The sequence below is a fragment of the Columba livia genome, chromosome 1, assembly GCF_036013475.1.
Source record: "Columba livia isolate bColLiv1 breed racing homer chromosome 1, bColLiv1.pat.W.v2, whole genome shotgun sequence".
Lineage (NCBI taxonomy): Eukaryota > Metazoa > Chordata > Aves > Columbiformes > Columbidae > Columba > Columba livia.
Window position 1 is genome coordinate 4667002 of NC_088602.1, and position 18611 is coordinate 4685612.

General features: G+C 44.2%; 1 protein-coding gene across 15 annotated transcripts in view; it reads right to left on the reverse strand.

Moving 5' to 3' along the window:
• Positions 1-18611, reverse strand: part of PAK1 (p21 (RAC1) activated kinase 1) — a 109446-nt gene that overhangs the window by 17229 nt on the left and 73606 nt on the right. For all 15 annotated transcript variants that reach the window (XM_065076889.1, XM_065076735.1, XM_065077309.1 and 12 more), the window contains 8 exons: positions 18197-18407; positions 11341-11441; positions 9424-9571; positions 7658-7695; positions 4469-4585; positions 4008-4182; positions 1004-1067; positions 28-76 (listed from right to left, as the gene is read on the reverse strand). In XM_065076889.1, the coding sequence (XP_064932961.1) occupies positions 28-76; positions 1004-1067; positions 4008-4182; positions 4469-4585; positions 7658-7695; positions 9424-9571; positions 11341-11441; positions 18197-18386 (882 nt within the window). In that variant the 5' untranslated portion in view covers positions 18387-18407. The remainder of the gene's footprint in view (positions 1-27; positions 77-1003; positions 1068-4007; positions 4183-4468; positions 4586-7657; positions 7696-9423; positions 9572-11340; positions 11442-18196; positions 18408-18611) is intronic.

The following is an 18611-nucleotide window of genomic DNA, read 5'->3' on the forward strand; positions in this document are numbered from 1 at the left end:
CCGCTCTGGTATTCGGGTAGCACTTACCTCCTGTCCCGTAGCTACATCCATCGCTGTGTAAACTGTGCCTGAGGCTCTAAACAAAAGGCAGAAAAGAAAAAATAAACCCACTTATTTGTGCCTCAAAGCAAGACTGAGAGCTTAACACGTGCCCCTTCCCATTCGTCTCTTTGAAGTGCTCTCAGTCCCATTCCTTTTCATGCAATAATTCCAGAGGTAAATACCGTCTGAAATATTTCTAGGCCAAGCCTGCTGTTGTGGCAGAAGCCAGAGAATTTACGGGGAACAAAGCTCCTAATAAGGGACACTCTGGTCACACAGACCCTTGCTGCTAAACCAGCAACTGAGCACAGCTTTAAGGACTGAGTTGATCCCGTTTAAACTGGCATGACTGCACTGCCCTGGCTTGCAGGCTGCCCAACATGATTACAGAGCAGAGAGGATCAGCTAAAATAAACAAATGTGGCGTTTGTAGTGAGGGAAACGGGAGTATAAGCCTCAGCACATGGAGCTGACGGTGGATTTCTCAGTGATTTGCACTGATTTGCCTCACTTTAGCCTCTCCCCCAACCCCTATTTTCTCCCTATCCTGCTAAGAGGGTCACAACACCCACCTGGAGGAGAGTTCATTCAGAAAGCAAATCTGTAATTTGAAGATTGTCTAGCACGCTGAAAATAAGCAGTTCCTTCCCTGCTTGCAGCTATTTTTAGCAACTTCATCATCTAATGACATATTTTGTTACATTAAAACACAGTACAAAATACTCAGTCCCTGTGACTCACGACTTCGCCAGGAAAGGCAGAAGAGCTGTGGAGGTTGGTTTGTGGAACGCACCAAAACAACAACAACAACAACAACAAAACAAACCAAAAAAACAACCAAACAAAATAAACTCTCCAAAGCACCACCAAGAGCTTTTCCAGAAAATGAACTTAGGCTGGTTTCAGTGAGCCCTTCCTAACATAAGGAAAGGTCTAGGACAGAGAAGGAGCGCATACTAACCCTTGCCCAATCTTCTCGAAACACGTGTACTTCTTTTTTGGATCGCCCACGCTCACAATGCTTCCTATAACATAAAAAAAACAAACCAAGAGGATTTTGTAAGTACTTTTCTACACAGCTATAAGAGCCAACTGCACTTTAATAGCAGCCCCAGCGAGCCTCGTGAACCACCCGTCAGAAATCCAAAGGCTCACGAACACCAAAAGTCCTCAGTTATTTACACACACCAGCTGTGCCATTCCCCTCTCACAGGTATTTCCCTTCAGAAATAGCGGAACACAGATATTAAGCACATTTAATCTTCACTAGCAGCCAGCGACTGCCCCCTGCTAGGCACAGGATTGGGATACGTGGCCCTCACATACATAAATACAATTATTTGCTAGAAACCTGCAACATAAAGTCACCCCCAGCTTCAACACGCTGGATGAGACAACCTGCACTGCAACGTGCTCTGAATTTGGCGGTCAGGGTCTCGTTCGTCTTAGAGCCAACAGTCTGTTGCAAAACTAGCCAAAAATTTCCCTACACTGTGACAATTTCTGGCAGAGCAAAAGTATTTATCACATTTCCATACCTGCATGACTGTAGCCATTACTGACTGGGTTGCAAGACTCAGGAGGGATGCTGGAGAGACCCAAACCTCCCCTGGCCATCACTCAGCTGATCTACTAGGAACCCAACAGGTTTTAGCAGTTACCACATGACCGCTCTGGTTTTAGAGAGCAACTCGAGGCAATCTCAGCTCCTTCTCTCCTAACGTGGCTGTTCACCCAGAATAAAGTGGATTACTGCATCCCTCGGAGGGAAAAGCACTTAGCCTGGTGTTCTGCGACACAGGGCTGCTCAGGATCAAGGTGGATTTGGTGTCCATGAGGAGCACAATGTTTTCTGAGCAAGGGGAGGGAGGTCTCAACACAAGTGCAGGCTGCACAGATGCATTGGAGTCCTGCAAATTGCATGGTGGAGAAGCTGCCAAAAGGAGCATCAGGAAAACTCAACGCTCCCTGCAAATATTAACTGATATTCATAACAGCAGGCAGGAACTACATACTTTTTTAGGCTGAAGAAATCAAAGCGAACAATTCCTAGAGCTCAGCTGGGAGCAAGTTTCCTCTCTAACAGCACCGGGGTGGTTTATATAATAGGATGAAGGGACACAGAGCTGCAGCTGAGCTGCTGTTCGCAAGTCCCTCAAGCTGTCAACATATGGTGCTGCTTTAACAGGGGTCTGGGGCTGAGCCTAAACAGATGTATATTGGCAGAGAAACCGCTCACGGTCATTAAGCCAAGAAATCCAGTAGCAAGCAGAGTAAGAGCAGCTATTTTCAGACACCACTGGAGAGCAGCCAAACCCACAGAGTCTGGGTGCATAGAGGTAAAGGAAGGGAATATGGCCCGTGTTTGGAGGGGATGGTGGTAAGAGAAATCTGACTATATAAAACCACGTGTACAATTGTGGAAGCAACGCTACCCTGAGGACAAGTATTTCTGGACAAATGTTCGTAAACTTTCTCTCAAAGCCTAACAAAAGCTACAAGGTCAAACTGGGAGACAGGCAAATGTTTTCTCACGGCCGCGACAGGACAGAATGTCGCAGCAACAGGAGGCAGTTGCCGGTCTTGCCCTGTTTAATGCTCTAATCTGTAAATTCATAGAATCATAGAATAGTTTGGGTTGGGAGGGACCTTCCAAGCTCATCCAGTGCCACCCCTGCCATGAGCAGGGACATCTTCACCAGATCAGGTTGCTCAGAGCCCCGTCCAGCCTGGCCTGGGATGTCTCCAGGGATGGTTCATCCACCACCTCTCTGGGCAACCTGGGCCAGGCTCTCACCACCCTCAGAGGCAACAATTTCTTCCTCATGTCTGGCCCGAATCTCCCTCCTTTAGTTTAAAACCATTTACCCCTTGTCCTATCACAACAGGCCCTGCTCAAAAGTCATGTTTCCTACTTTCCAGAAAGCCAGGCAAGGATTCACTAAAGTTTGCAGTAATGCTGTGCTAATGCGAAGAGGTAGAGATTCATCAGCTTCATTTTAACCTTTGCACATGTTCAGTACGTGTAAATATATATATATGTTTTAAGATTTTTGTTCACATGTCAAACCACAACATGAAGAGGTTGCATGTCTTTGCACAATTCCAATTCAGTTTTCCTTCATGTAGCTACTAGTTTTTGCTTCATAAAATACTGACCTTTAGGGGTATACCCTCAACTGAGGAGACCAGCCTGACCATGGACGCACTAACACAATTTACAGCAACTAACAAGCAAGGCACGTATGTAATTAATACAGGATTAGTAGTTCAAAGAATTAGAAATGCTCTACCCTAATAAAAACTGGCCCAGGCTGAGGATAGCAACCAACTGCACAGAAGAGCTGATTCAGCTGTTGGATATAACCCAAAAATACCAGGCAGCAGAACAGCACTGGAACTGAAGGCAGGGACTGTTAAAGACACGAGGACACAAAGAAAATGATGAATTATTCTCAGCAACAACCACTAATTTGGGTACCCACACAATGTTAAGGCACTTAAAAATAACCAAGTCACTTTACACCACGGTATTATAGACGGCAAACTTGGCGATGCATTAATTTTCTCTCCGTCTTTTAGATACCTTATGTCTAATATTTCAACATAATCATTCACGCTCCAGAGAGACAGAATATCAAGATATGGAACAATCTCAGAGGTCACAGTTAAGTAGATGTTGCTTATTCAGGGCTTGTTTTGCAGAGCCCGAGGATCTGTAACTCCCTGGGGACTTCAGTTGGCAACACAGGTGCTCAGCTTATATATACACATATGTATGCACATATATATATGTGTGTGTATATATATGTATATATTACATCTGCCCCCAATTTTGGCACAAAGTCACAATGCAATGCCTTCAGTTAGCGATCTCAAAATGGGAATGTAAAAACTTTTCAGTTTATCAAGATTTTGAGAAAAAAACAGCAGGACACAGATTTTTTGTTTTAAAAAGGACGTACTTAATTTTTCCAAGATCTCTTCATCCGACATTTTTGGCTTTTTCTTTTGTTTCTCCGCATTCCTGGCCAATAAGTCAGGTGCTGTTGTGCTGTTTTCCGAGGGAGAAGAAATAGGAGAGGTCGCCGCGTCTCTGGTCGGAGGAGGAAGGGGGTCTATCACGGAGCGGGTGTATATCTAATTTTGTCAAGAAAAACAGACACACATTAATAAATCAGACAGACTTAATCATGTATATTAATCTTGTTATTGTTCTGCTTGTTAGGGATGCATTAACAGCTAAAGTCACTAAGCAAGGATTCTCTTGTCCCCATTCCAAAGGATATTTGGAAGGTGCTTTTCCAGTGGGAACGGCTCCCACCTCCTCCCTCCCGCTCCCAAGAAAGGCTCAGCAATATGGATGAGGAGTCACAGTCAAAACCCAACTGTGACGGCAGGGGCTGAAGGAATTATTTCTGCTCACAGATTTGGTGTGTTCGGGTCGCGGAGCAATCACAGGGGGTGGAGCTGCGTCGTCTTCATCATCTTCGTCTTCAGAGACTGAGGGCACGGCGGGGGTCTCGGAGACAGCCTTCACATTCTTCATGTGGGAATGCAAAAAGCAAAAATAAACACCTATTATGACCATGAGCCAGCACTGGGCCCTTGTGGCCAGGAAGGCCAATGGTACCTGGGGTGGATTAGAAGTGGGGTGGTCAGTAGGTCAGAGAGGTTCTCCTGCCCCTCTGCTCTGCCCTGGGGAGACCACACCTGGAATATTGTGTCCAGTTGTGGCCCCTCAGTTCCAGCAGGACAGGGAACTGCTGGAGAGAGTCCAGCGCAGGGCAACAAAGATGCTGAAGGGAGTGGAGCATCTCCCGTGTGAGGAAAGGATGAGGGAGCTGGGGCTCTGGAGCTTGGAGAAGAGGAGACTGAGGAGTGACCTCATTAATGTTTACAGATATATAAAGGGTGAGTGTCAGGAGGATGGAGCCAGGCTCTTCTCAGTGACAACCAATGGTAGGACAAGGGGTAATGGGTTCAAACTGGAACACAAAGGGTTCCACTTAAATTTGAGAAGAAACTTCTCAGTGAGGGTGCCAGAGCCTGTTGTGGAGTCTCCTTCTCTGCAGATATTCCAACCCGCCTGGACACCTTCCTGTGTAACCTCATCTGGGTGTTCCTGCTCCATGGGGGGATTGCACTGGATGAGCTTTCCAGGTCACTTCCAACCCCTCACATTCTGGGATTCTGTGATCGCTTGTTACAAACAAATCATAGATGTTGGATTAAGCTCCTAGCAAAGACTGCATTGAAACAAGTATAAGAAAACAATTAGAATGGGCAAGAAAGTCCCAATATCTGAAAAATACAAACCCTAAAGATCCTGAAACTTCATGGAGGAACAAGGACTTGAGACCCAACTGGGCTCTCTCCGCACATCTGGGGACAACATCTGGGTTTGGAAATATTTGTCCCTATTAACATTGCCTCTTTTTTTTTTTCCTGCTTGCTTCAAAACCCGGAGATTTCAGACTTTAAATGTGTCAATTTGCATCAAAATCTTAATGTTTTCTCTAAAAGCTGTGAGGTCAAGTTAACCTCAGCTTTAGAATTTTGACTGAGAACTGAGTCATCAGAGATTCTGGAAAAAGAAACTGGTAAAATCTTTTCACATTGCTTTTAAAATGTTTTCTAAAAGAAAATTTCATTAAAATCAGAAACGCTGATTTTCTTTTAATAAAAGGTTTTATAAGTGATTTTAAAAAATTATCTGCAATTTTTTGCAAAACAGCTATTAGAAATCAAAGCCACTGGATTTGAAGTTCATGGCATCCTTTACACTATAAATATCTCCAAATAAACTCGGCGAGATCCTCAACCCACTAGACCAGTTCTGCTCGAGCATCATCAGTTTTCTAAGAGGGAAAAAAAAGTATTAAAATACAGCCCTCCCTGAAAGAGGGGAAAAAAATGTGGTATTTCACTGAACTTAAGGTACATGAAGTCACCAGTATCCTGATATATAATTGCTAAACTGCCTTTGACATAAGACAATAGCTTAGTCTGTTAAAAGCAACAAAAAACACACCTGTAGTTGGTCTATCCTGAATATCCCCAAAATTAAAGGTTACCCAGTGTCTTCCAAAAACATCAGGTTATCTCAGTAGACCAGTAATTACTGCTTTTTTCGGGATTTACTTTAAAACCCAACAGCCTCATGTATTCTAAGCTCCCTAGAATTGACGTACAGTGACATATACTAATGAACAATGGCAGAAACATGCTCCTTTTTGCAGAGAGTCCTAAATCATCAGATCTGAACCTGCTGCTTCTGGAAGGGAGAATAAAGAGTCGACTCTAGATAAGAGCGCGGCAGTGAGAAAACAAGAGCTGAGGGAATGTCCTGGGTTTGTTAAAAACAAGTTCCTCTTTTAGTGAATTTGCCTGTCAGCTAAAGCTTCATATTAGCTGCATTTTCCTGGAGAACCAGATACATGTTTTGGGAAACATAGCAATGGAATGCAAAGTTATTGATAAGCATGGATGGACATTTCACGAGAGGGGCAACAAGAAACAGGTGACCAAGAAACTGACCAACTGTGTATAACATCCCATTCACGTGAATACTTCATATAAAAGTGGGAGATCACGAGAATCTCGTCCCTTTTGTCCCTTTTTTCCTTATGGTCAACATTAGGAGAGGACCTTGCTAGTCGTCCCTGTGAACTGAGGCCTAGTGACAGACTGAATCCAGCTCCAGTTGGCTGCAGAGTCCAGTCCAGGACTTTGGGTGCCGGCTCTGCAGTTGCTGAGACTTTCAAGATTGGTTTTGTATATTTTGTATTATTTTCTCTATTTTTATTAGTAGCATTAGTAAAACATTTTTAATTTTTCCAACTTTCTTCTGTCCTTCTTTCCCTCCCGATCGCCTGTCCTGAGTGGGAAGGGGGAAGAGGGAGTGGCTGAATGGAAAAGGCCATGGAGAATGGGTTAACAATACATCTGCCACAGTTTTATTGTCACCCCGCAATCAAAACCCTCAACAGGGAACTGTGGGGTTTTATGCATCATCTTCAGTTTAAAGTTTTGTTTCTTCCATCTCACACACACACATGGAAACGTTACAGAACTTTTCAGCTTGTGTCTCCTAAGAAAGAAACAGGAGCGGTGCCTGCCCTGGTAGGGACAGAGTAAAGGTCAAGCAGAGAGGAGAACCTTTTATTTCCTTTCCTGATGGAGATTAGTTTGGTTAATCAACATGAATCTACATTAGTTTATATCAATCAGATCTCACAGGTTAGTAATTAAACTTTGTTAGATCATGGATGTTTATAGAGGCATATAAAACCTGAAAGCTGAGCGGTTATCAAATTATAGGTACAGGGACAGGTCAACTTCTATGAAAACAGAGCTATTTCTATCCCTTAATTCCTTAATTTCTATTCTCTACTCTCCTATTCACTAATAAAAGTTTCTTCTGTCCACTTGCTTGTCTCCCAGTTGAATGTCTTTTTAGGACAATTTGCCTGTTTTATAAACATATATTCAGTATATAAATAGATATAGTTGATATTTTAAAACACTAAGCAAACTAAAAGTTTACACGCAGCTAACGCTACTTTGTGCAAGTTTTCAAATCCCCAAACTTGAGGCAGAATATAAGTCTTACCAATGTATTTGATGAATTGTAATCCTCTGTTGATTTATCTGAAAGAGGCAGAGAGTAATGTCGTTATAAACGAGTTGTAAATGCAGCAGCAATGGGGGAAGGAGAAAGGGACAAGCTCCCTTTGGAAGGGGCAGGAAAAAAGGCTGCTCCCAAACCCAGGCATGACCTTCAGCTCCCAAAAACAAGGTGACACGTAGTAGATACAGGAATATGGGGTAAAAAAATTCTGCAGACAGAAGCAGGGGCCTCAGATTGCTGCTGCAGGAGGGTGGAATTTCCCAGAGCAACACCTGAATGAATATCATCCTCCATCCATATACACAAAACATCTCCAGTGGGCTAAAATCCAGCAGAGGTGTTGCAGTTTGCCCAAGACCTGCAAGATGTTCAGTCTCGGACACCTAAACTTCGCAGAACAGCAACAGAGGACACCACGAATCAGCTGGTGGGCTTGTGTCTGGCTACCCAGACACACATGGGGAAGATTTGTGCTTTTATCCCTGCCTGGAGCCTTCATAATTAAGACCAATTCTGGTGATGTGGCTCTATCCTCTTAAAAAGAACCAAAGCAGGGAGTAATATTTCGAAAGGGAAGGAGTTAGAGCTGAAAGGGAAAAGGAGCAGTAGTTGCAGGAGTCCTCCAGGAGGCAGGTAATCCATACAAAGAAAGCACAAAACCTTTGCAGATTTGGTGTTTAGAAGAATCCAGCCAGCAGTTGTCAAGCACTGAGCAGCGTATTCCTCAATCACAGCACAAAGGAACAGAGGGACTGTTCTGGTTTGTTAAAAACAAGTTTCTCTTTTAGTGAATTTGCCTGTCAGCTAAAGCTTCATATTAGCTGCATTTTCCTGGAGAACCAGACACATGTTTTGGTAAACATAGCAATGGAATGCGAAGTTATTGATAAGCATGGATGGACTTCTGGGAGAGGGGCAACGAGAAACAGGTGACCAAGAAATTGACCAACAGAGTATAACATCCCATTCACTTGAATACTTCATATTAAAGTGGGAGATCACGAGGATCTCATTCCATTTTTCTTATGGCCGACATTAGGAGAGGACCTTGCTCGTCGTCCCTGTGAACTGAGGCCTAGTGACAGACTGAATCCAGCTCCGGTTGGCTGCAGAGTCCAGTCCAGGACTTTGGGTGCTGGTTCTGCAGTTGCTGAGACTTTCAAGATTGGTTTTGTATATTTTGTGTTATTTTCTCTATTCTTATTAGTAGCATTAGTAAAATATTTTTAATTGTTCCAACTCTCTTCTCTCTGTCCTTCTTTCCCTCCCGATCGCCTGTCCTGAGTGGGAGGTGAGGGAGGGGCAAAAGGGGGAAGGGGGAAGGAGAGTGGGTTAACAATACATCTGCCGCGGTTTTATTGTCACCCTGCAATCTAAACCCTCGACAGGGACCCCAACCTGAAGCATGCATGAAACAACATCCATACCCACCCTGGAAACTAAAATTGGTGCAAAATTTAGCTGCCTGTTTTCTCCAGGGATTTTCATCACTGTGAACCCAACACCAGCACTTTGGGATCTGTCTGCCAGCTGCTGGCTGTAAGCTTCAGAAAACCTATGTGTTTTGGGGGTTTAGCTGGTTGACTTGACCTCCTTTTTTGCAGCAGGGGTGCTTGAGCAGCCAGAGAATCTCACTCACATTTTCCTTGAATAGGCAGATCTACTTGTTGATTAAACAAAAGAAGCCCCACACGCAGTGACCAATGGCAAACTAGACAACGCAGGTGTATGTGAAGATCACCGTGTACCTGTGAAACTCATGTACTTCTGGCTGTTTGAGATCTTTTTCGAGTTGTAAAACTCCAACACGTCCAGCACTGCCTGGGGATTCTTCTTCTGCTCCGATTTGGTGATGTTGGAAGTCTGCAGCAACCGCGCCCATTGCTCCGGCATTCCCTGGGGGGAGATAGACCTCGTTAGCTCATCGTCAGCCTAATGTGTTTCACAGCACAGCTGTTGTCATAGTTCTACTGTGAGAGAAATAGGGAGAAAAGAGGAGAGGAAAGGAGAAGAGGCGGTGGATTGATACCTTCCCAGTCACCGTCTGTGGTACAAGTCACACGTTCCTTACAGGGACACGCAAGTGCCACTCCGCTCATGGGGCTCTGGGTGAGCCCCACATCCTTTGAAAACCAAAACTCAAATGACAGAAAGGAGCAGACACAGATCCTGCAGTTTATGCACAGGTATACACATATTTCATAGAATCACAGAACCATTTGGTCAGAAAAGACCCTCAAGATCATCGAGTCCAACCGTCAACCTAACACTGCGAAGTCCACCATTAAACCATGTGCCTAAGAACCTCATCTATGTGTCTGTTCAACCCCTCCAGGGATGGTGACTCCACCACTGCCCTGGGCAGCCTGTTCCAATGCTCAGCAACACTTCTGGGAAGAAATTTTTCCTAATATCCAATCTAAACTTCCCCTGGCACAACTTGAAGCCGTTTCCTCTCATCCTATCGCTTGTTACTTCAGAGAAGAAACCAAGACCCTCCTATATTTACATTTATCCAAGAAAGACTATAGAAATAGCATACACTGATCATCTAGCACAACAAACATGGAACATTCACTTGGGTCTTCCTGTAGCATTAGATTCCGTAGATAAGAGTGGTTTGGTGCCTCCTGTAACCAGAGCTGGGAAAGCAGAGATGTTAACCTCACATATGAAGCTCAGAATTTCATTTTAGGCCAAAAATAAATACATCTGGAGTACAAGAAGAGTATTCAAGAAGAGACTGGACAATGCCCTCAGACACATGGTGTGAACTGTGGGTTTGTCATATGGGAGGACAGGAGTTGGACTCGATGATCCTTGGGGGTCCCTTCCAGCTCAGGACATTCTATGATTCTACAATCTGACTTGACCCCTTCACCACCAGCAAGAGCAGCAGTTTGTGTAGATGAAGTGGCAAGTGACTGGGATCTTTTATCAATGAAGTTACTCTCCCTGTTCAAAAGGATGGCTGGATACACCACTGGTATATCTGGGTTCACTTGGGTGAGATTTGCTGACAAGCAAAACACAACCGTACACATAATTCAGGTTAGGAGAGCAAAGTCCACAAAAAACAGAAGCATATTAAAGACAAGTAAATACAACTTGCTCACAAACAACTTCTGCTGCTGTTAAATACTATCTCCTAATTAAATGAAGAAGAATAATATGATGAAATACAACTCTGTCTTCATAGTATTTTACATGTCAATTAAAAAACCCATAAAAGCATCTGACATTTAGCCTTAGGACAGCACATGCACATTCTGTCATAAAAAGTTAAGCACAGCTGTGTGTGTCCTAAAGGCAGAACTCTAAGCCCCACTTGGTGGACACAGACTATGCTGTAGACCTAACCCAGCTCTAGAAGAGGAGGGGAGGGGAACAGAGGAGAGAGGTACCATGTTTTGTTGTCCACATCAGCCAAATAAACAGGAAAGGAAAAGTCTGCTGACAGCCTGGGCTCCTGGGATGTGCCACGTTTGACAAACAGTCTCTCAGCAGGAATTAGTGGGTAAACTCTGCGGATGTGTTTCAAAGGAGATCAAACTAGATGATGGTAATAGCCTTTCCAGCATTACTATATAAAAGATTAATGGGTCCTGGCTCCTCCCTGCAACACGCCAAACCACATGTTTATCTTTTCCTCCAGATTCACTTACTGTGAATTCTCCCGTGACTGCATCAAACCCCACATGAATCGTGTGTTCAAAGTCTGAAGGGAGGGAGATCTCCGGCCGCTCCTTCTCTTTTTTTTTATTGGCTGGAAGAGACAATAATAATAATAATAAAAAAATCCATAAATCCATCAAGCATTAAAATCTCCCCAGTAGCTTCCAATTGACTTACCCAACCACACTTCCCTTTTGTTAGTTATAGGATTTCGATCCAGGGCAGACAAACAGCAAGTTATAAAACTTTGTTACCTCACTTAAGAGCAGCCACAGCAAGTGGACAACAAAAGACCAAGTCCTGTAGCACAGGATGAGCATAAGACAATGAAACTGATATTTGGGTATGTCAAGTACCAAGTGGTAGAGCTGGACTCGAGAATACAAGAGCTATTTACCTGAAAAACTCACTCAAACTTATACAGGTCGGAGCAAAAACCACTGCAGTGGGAGTATATTGGAGCCATGCAGTTTTGAACATATTATTTTATTTGTTGTCTTAAGCAACTTTTAAAAAACAGTATTGTGTGGTGTTAAATATACACTCCCCTTTCACATTTAGACAGGGACAAAATTAACTACAAATAGTGCTTATAAATTGCCTCCTTCATCCTACATCCTCAAAACAGAGCTTCTAAAGAAAACCAAATACAGCATGTGTGCTTCTGCTACAAAAGCCTCTATGAGCGAAACCATTTATATTTTCCTGCTCACAAAATCAGCTAAACGTGGTTTTAATAACAAGCTTTGAAGAGACAGAGCAAGAAGGCAGGACCTGGCAGGTGAGGAGCAAAAGTCGTGAAGAAACAGGAAAGGGAATAAATCAAAGCACATGCACCCTGCAAATTTTCAAGTGAGGTCTTCAAACAAGATTATCATTCTGCCTTGGATTAAGTTCATCCATATTCATGACATTTTAAGGACTCCACCTTTCTTTTAATATTCACTGTATTCAAGAAATTGAGAAGAGTTTAAGGACAAACCATGTTCTATTTGGATTTGCTGCTGCTTGCGCTTATAAAATAAGCACAGCCAGGAGGAGGTGACTAAACCACTTCTGTTTCCTAGCTGCCACCTTTTGTATCTAAAGGCAAATAGAACTTGTTTCGTGGCTGACATTCCCCAGTGCATTTTTGGCAACGTGAATGCCAAATCTCAGGTATTTCAGAAATTTGTGAAGCCAACGCTCAATATTGCAATTATTTAAGATGCTGCTGGTGGTCAGTTGTGTAGAGACAGTGAGTTTGTCCCAAAGGACCAAATCCTGTTTCTTTCAGTGCCAGCTCTGGCACTGTTCTTCACGTCATTACAGAGTTATGCTCGTGATTTCTGGAGCAAGAAAAGGATCAGATGCTCTATTTGGGACACAAAGATGGAACAGATTGTTTTCGGTCCCTCTTTCAAACAAAGAGGGGAAGCTGAATCACGGAAGAGCGATCAAGGGAAAGGAGGACAGAGCTGCGGTGCTGGAGGAGCCATCACAGAGCAGGGAGCGAGAAGGAGACGGAGCAGCTGCAGCGTAGCAGATGGTGAGCATCTGCAGCATGGGGCCTGCCAAAAATAAAGGAACAAGCAGCTGCATCCAGCAGGTAGACAGAAAAAGCTGCATGCGTTAGCGGTGGATGGAAAGCAAGAAGAAAAGAGATGCAGAAAGAGCCAGAGGCACCGTATTTCTGTAGTCCTGGCTAAAGGATGAATCCCTTTCTCCAAGCCAAAGAGTGAGGTGTCAGCTCTGCTCACGTGAGGAGGAAAAGGGCACCTGTAGTAGCACCACCATGGGTGGGGATGCACACCCACACGTGGTCCAGGACAACTGCCAAAATACATTTGAGTTCACCCTTAAAAAAGCTAAAGTTGCTATCCAAAAGTCAATACACTTAGTTTTGGGTTGTTTTTTCTTTAATTATTATTTTTTTTATTTCTACAGACAGTCACACACCCAAATCCCAACAAATTTCTCTGCAACCAACCATTCTGGTAACTATTCAACCACAAACTGAGATGACTGCTGACTGCTAACTTATCCAGAGCAAGTGATGTCGCTCTGAGTGAGACTCAGCTACACAGAGCAGTAAAACCAGTTCTGGAAGGATTGATTAAATAATGGAATGGCATCTGTCACATCAACACTCCAGCTCTCTGTCCATGTCCAACACGTAGGTAGTTTCATTATGGCTATGCTGCAATATAGAAACAGGAGGAGATTTTTCTGCATTTATGACTTAGAATGTTTTCATACCCTTGAAGCAGTCAATGTTATCCCAATTATCTCAGTTTCCTGCAACCCCTTCCTACAGCATCTCAACCCTTTGCATTTTCCCTGCCTCTCAACAGCTCTTTGGGACAGCTACCACAAGCTCATGCTAAAATCACTTTGGTTTAGTGATGACGTTACAGCCAGTGAGATCATAATTTCTCTCTACACTTCTTAAAATCTGCCTGCCTGCCCCAGTTGGGGTTTTCTAGCACCCAAACTGACTTCACCATCATGTGAACACACATGAAGCTGGCACACAAATTCACAGATGTTCCTCCAGCAGTCTCAGAGGACAATGAACTTTAGAAGCTTTCGATCCAAAATCTGGCAGATCTAAAAGCCTAAACATATTATACCATTAATTACATAACTGCTTTTTGTAGCAGATATTGGTGTCATAGCAAGAGGTATAAGACAAGAGGAATTACAGAATCACAGAATCACAGAATCGACTGGGTTGGAAAAGACCTCAGAGATCATCGAGTCCAACCCTTGGTCCAACTCCAGTCCATTGACTAGATCATGGCACTAAGTGCCATGTCCAATCTCAGTTTAAAAACCTCTAGGGACGGCGAGTCCAGCACCTCCCTGGGCAGCCATTCCAATGCCTGACCACTCTCTCTGTAAAGAATTTCTTTCTAATATCCAGCCTAAATTTCCCCTGGTAGAGTTTAAGCCCATGCCCCCTTGTCCTATTGCTGACTGCCTGGGAGAAGAGACCAATCCCCACCTGGCTAGAACTGCCCTTCAGGTAGTTCTAGAGAGTGCTGAGCTCACCTCTAAGCCTCCTCTTCTCCAGACTAAACAAGCCCAGCTCCCTCAGCCTCTCCCCATAGGGCTTGTGTTCAAGTCCCTTCCCCAGTCTTGTTGCTCTTCTCTGGACCTGCTCCAGCACTTCAATCTCTTTCCTGAGCTGAGGGGCCCAGAACTGAACACAATACTCCAGGTGTGGCCTCACCAATGGAGAGTACGGGGGAAGGATCACTGCCCTTGTCCTGCTGACCACGCTGTTTTTGATACAGGACAGGATACCGTTGGCCTTCTTGGCCACCTGGGCACACTGTTGGCTCATACTGAGCTTCCTGTCAATTAGCACCCCCAGGTCCCTTTCTGCCTGACTGCTCTCCAGCCACTCTGTGCCCAGCCTGTAGCGCTGCAGGGGGTTGTTGTGACCAAAGTGCAGCACCCGGCATTTGGCCTTACTGAACTTCATCCCATTGGAATCAGCCTCTACAGAGATTGTTATCCTTACAATGAATCAAAAAGCTTTGAAGAATATTAAATTAAAAATAAATAAAGAGTAATCATATATCACATTAAGAAGGCCTTCTTACCACCAAGTGCTTTATTCCCACCAATACCTTACAGACGTCTCATTCAAAACCTCACATGTCTTACAAGAGCCACAGGTCTACAAGAGCCAAATTCATCCCCTCAATTGGGCTCAGAGCTCATCGGTGTCCCAGGAAGCTTCAGATGTTGACGACTCTTGTTGAAAGTCACACAAGCTCTGCATCTATTTTGATAGAATCCACTGGTATTGAGTCACCACATTTTCCAAAGACCATTTTTGGGGATTAGGCTGTGACAGAGGAAATCAAGACTATAAATTACATCCTAAATTTTGCAGGCAGAGCGTGGCACTTCCAGAACAGCCTGGCAAGGGGACACAGCTCATGTGCAAACATGTATGAGGACCAGGGTTTAAGCCCATGTGTCCTTTACACCACAGCTCTATTCATAAACAGGAGCGGCACAATGGAAAAGACACTTTCCAAAGCACCTTCAGCTAGAACTGCCCTTCCCAACCTGTAAAAGATGCCCTTGAGATGTTCCCCCTTGTTGGCCTCCCCTCTGATCTGGACCCACAAGCTCTCAACAGGTTTGTCACCTTCTCCACAGCAGGATTCCATGTGTTTGAGCTGCATCCTTTCGTCGCTTTTCTCATCCATCATTTGTAAAGTGCCTGTTCCCTGCGCAGAGTAAAAAGCTACTGCTTTTCTGAAGGGAGTGACGGCATCAACTTCAGCAGCTTTCATGATAACAGCAAAAAAGCCAACATCTGTATTCGCCAGAAAAATTAACTGCCAAGCACTTCAGATCTTCACAGGCTCTTCGCAACCCCAGCAGAGGTTAAACACAAATCGGTGGTTACCCTGGGTAAAGCCCCAAAGGTCATGGGCCAAGGCCAACTGCCTGAGGTTTAACAAGACCAACTGCCGGGTCCTGCACTGGGGTCACACCAACCCCAGGCAGCGCTACAGGCTCGGGGAAGAGCGGCTGGAAAGTTCCAGTGGAAAAGGAGCTGGAGGTGTTGGTGACAGGGACTGAACATGAGCCAGCGTGTGCCCAGGTGGCCAAGAGGCCACCAGCATCCCGGCTGGTACCAGCACTGGTGTGGCCAGCAGGCCCAGGGCAGTGACCACCCCCCAAACCTCAAATCCTGGGGGCAGTTTTGGGTCCCTCACACCAAGAAAGGCCTTGAGGTGCTGGAGCGAGTTGAGGGAAGGGAATGGAGCTGGTGAGGGGCTGGAGCACAAGTGTGATGGGAGCGGCTGAGGGACCTGGGGGGTTCAGCTGGAGAACAGGAGCTGAGGGGAGACCTTCTGATCTCTGAACTGCCTGAAAGGAGCTTGGAGCCAGGGGGGGTTGGGCTCTGCTCCCCAGGAACAAGCGCCAGGAGCAGAGGAAATGGCCTCAAGTTGCGCCAGGGGAGGCTGAGGTTGGATCTGGGGAACAATTTCTTCCCCAAAGGGCTGTGGGGCATTGGAACAGGCTGCCCAGGGCAGTGCTGGAGTCACCATCCTGGAGGTTTAAAAGACACCGAGATAAGGTTCTTGAGCACATGGTTTACAGGTGACCTTGGTAGTGTTAATGGTTGGACTCGATCTTAGACCCAAACTAACAAATAACACCCAAATCATTTCAGGCACAAACCACAGAGAGGTGTCCGAACACCTGAGAATTTCATCAATGTTTAAGCAGCAGGTGACACTGGGAATTTAGTTGTCATCATGAGGTTAGAAAAAGTTTTCATAAAATGAAAAATCAACTACTCTGAAGTGAACGTGATGGTGTTAATGGTGTTTTTCGCTCAACAGGAATTAGAGGATAGAAGGAACCATTTTCATTGGGGCAGGTGTATTGCAACAGAAGGCTCTGCTGGGCTTGGCTAAACAAAAATCGCTCATGTCTTGAAGCATCTGCCACGTTGGCCAATCTTCAGTAAACACAAGTATCTTCAAATCAGTGGCAGTCCGCTTGTTGATTTTACCCAAATCATTCACTTTCGCAGGTCTCCTTCAAAGTCCATTTCAAACTAGCATTTCAGGTTGTATTTCTTTTACTTGCTTATAAATTCCAGGTGATTTCTTTGTTCTCTGCAACTGCTGAGCCTAGGGGTTTAAAAACCCCACTCCCTTCAATAAGCTGATACAAAAATCCTGCAGCTCTTTAGGATTAATACTCACAATGGCAAGTTCTAACTGAGATTCAGCAAACTTGTAACACGGTTCATGGGTTTCTAGACTGCAGAATCAAAAATCCAGGTTTGTAAAACAATCAAAAGTTGCTGAAGGTATCATATAATAATAATAATGAATGCTGCAATATTTTGTAGAAAATGAACCTAGACCTTGGTTATTTAAAGTGGAAATACAACTGCAATTAGACTTCTTGCAAAGAAAAATTAAGGAGGCAGCCTCCCTCCTGGAGCTTGGGAAGCTGAAGATACTTAGGCCTGGCTTTAGTTATGCAGTGTCCAGACACCATTGCAATCTAGACTCTATAAAAAGCTGATGTATTAGAAAGTCCAAAAAATAGGTCAGATATAAAAAGAAACCAGCACATGCTTGGGGATGGAGATTTTTTTTCTTACATCACTTCAAAAGGTTCATGAGAGAGTTTTTAAAATATCCTGATCTTAAAAGTCAGAATTCCACGTACAGTTCGCAGTTCCTATCTCCAGTTCCATCTGTTGCAGTCTCTCTAAGAAGCAAAAATTCCTTCAGTTCACAAGAAATGTGGAAGAGTTTGTATTAACGGATTACTCTTAACAGCAAGTAGACAATACCTTACCCGAACACTAGCACATAGTGACCACACAGTAACATAGGACAGGCCTGGCAGGAGGTGGCTTGTTAGTCATGCTCAACTCAAATTATTTGCTGTTTAAAACAACAAAAAAAGCAAAAGGCCTCCCCATGCTCCCCACCAAAGGGATTGCCAATGCCAGCTTTAAATGGCAAGCTTGTAACTGGTACAAAAATGCATGTTTTTCAAGACCATTAAGGCCAAGTCAGGCTGGGAAGTGGCAGAGCTAATTCCAGTATTCAGGGACACAGTTCTCATAATCTAAGAGGGAGATAAAAAAAAAGCACAAACCAGAGTAAGCAGGATGGATTAATCATCAGAAGAAACAGATCTACAGCCAGCCCTCTACGTACCCCCCCAAATGACCACAACAGTTGTGCAGAAAACACACACACAATATTTTCTAAACCCTAAGCCATCACTGTGCATCAGGTGCTTAACTAAGGTCATTCAGAGCAACATTCAAACGGGAATTTTATAAGAAACAAATTACTGTACTTTTATCTCCTGGTAAAATAGATCGGAAATATCGGTCCTTCTTTTTCTTTTCTTCTGGGTTGGGAGGCAAAGGTTTTGAGCCATGGTTTAAAGTTGCAGCATCTTTGCTTCCCGATCCAATCATAGTGCTGGTATTTCTCATCGGAGGAGCAGGCGGTTTGTCTTCTGTTTCAACTCCATTGTTCGACATCTTCAGCTGGAGGGGCCGTTACTAGGAATGGGAAAAACAAAAAGAACTCCTATTTATTTGTTTATTATAAATTAGAATTGCATACAGTCAAATAAACCACACACAGGTATTTGCAGACTGGCCTGTAATGTTATATCAACACAGACCAAGTGTGACAGTGACAAATCCTACTCAAGCTCCACATTTTTTCTGTTAATAAGACTATGATCAAGCATGGAACAGGCT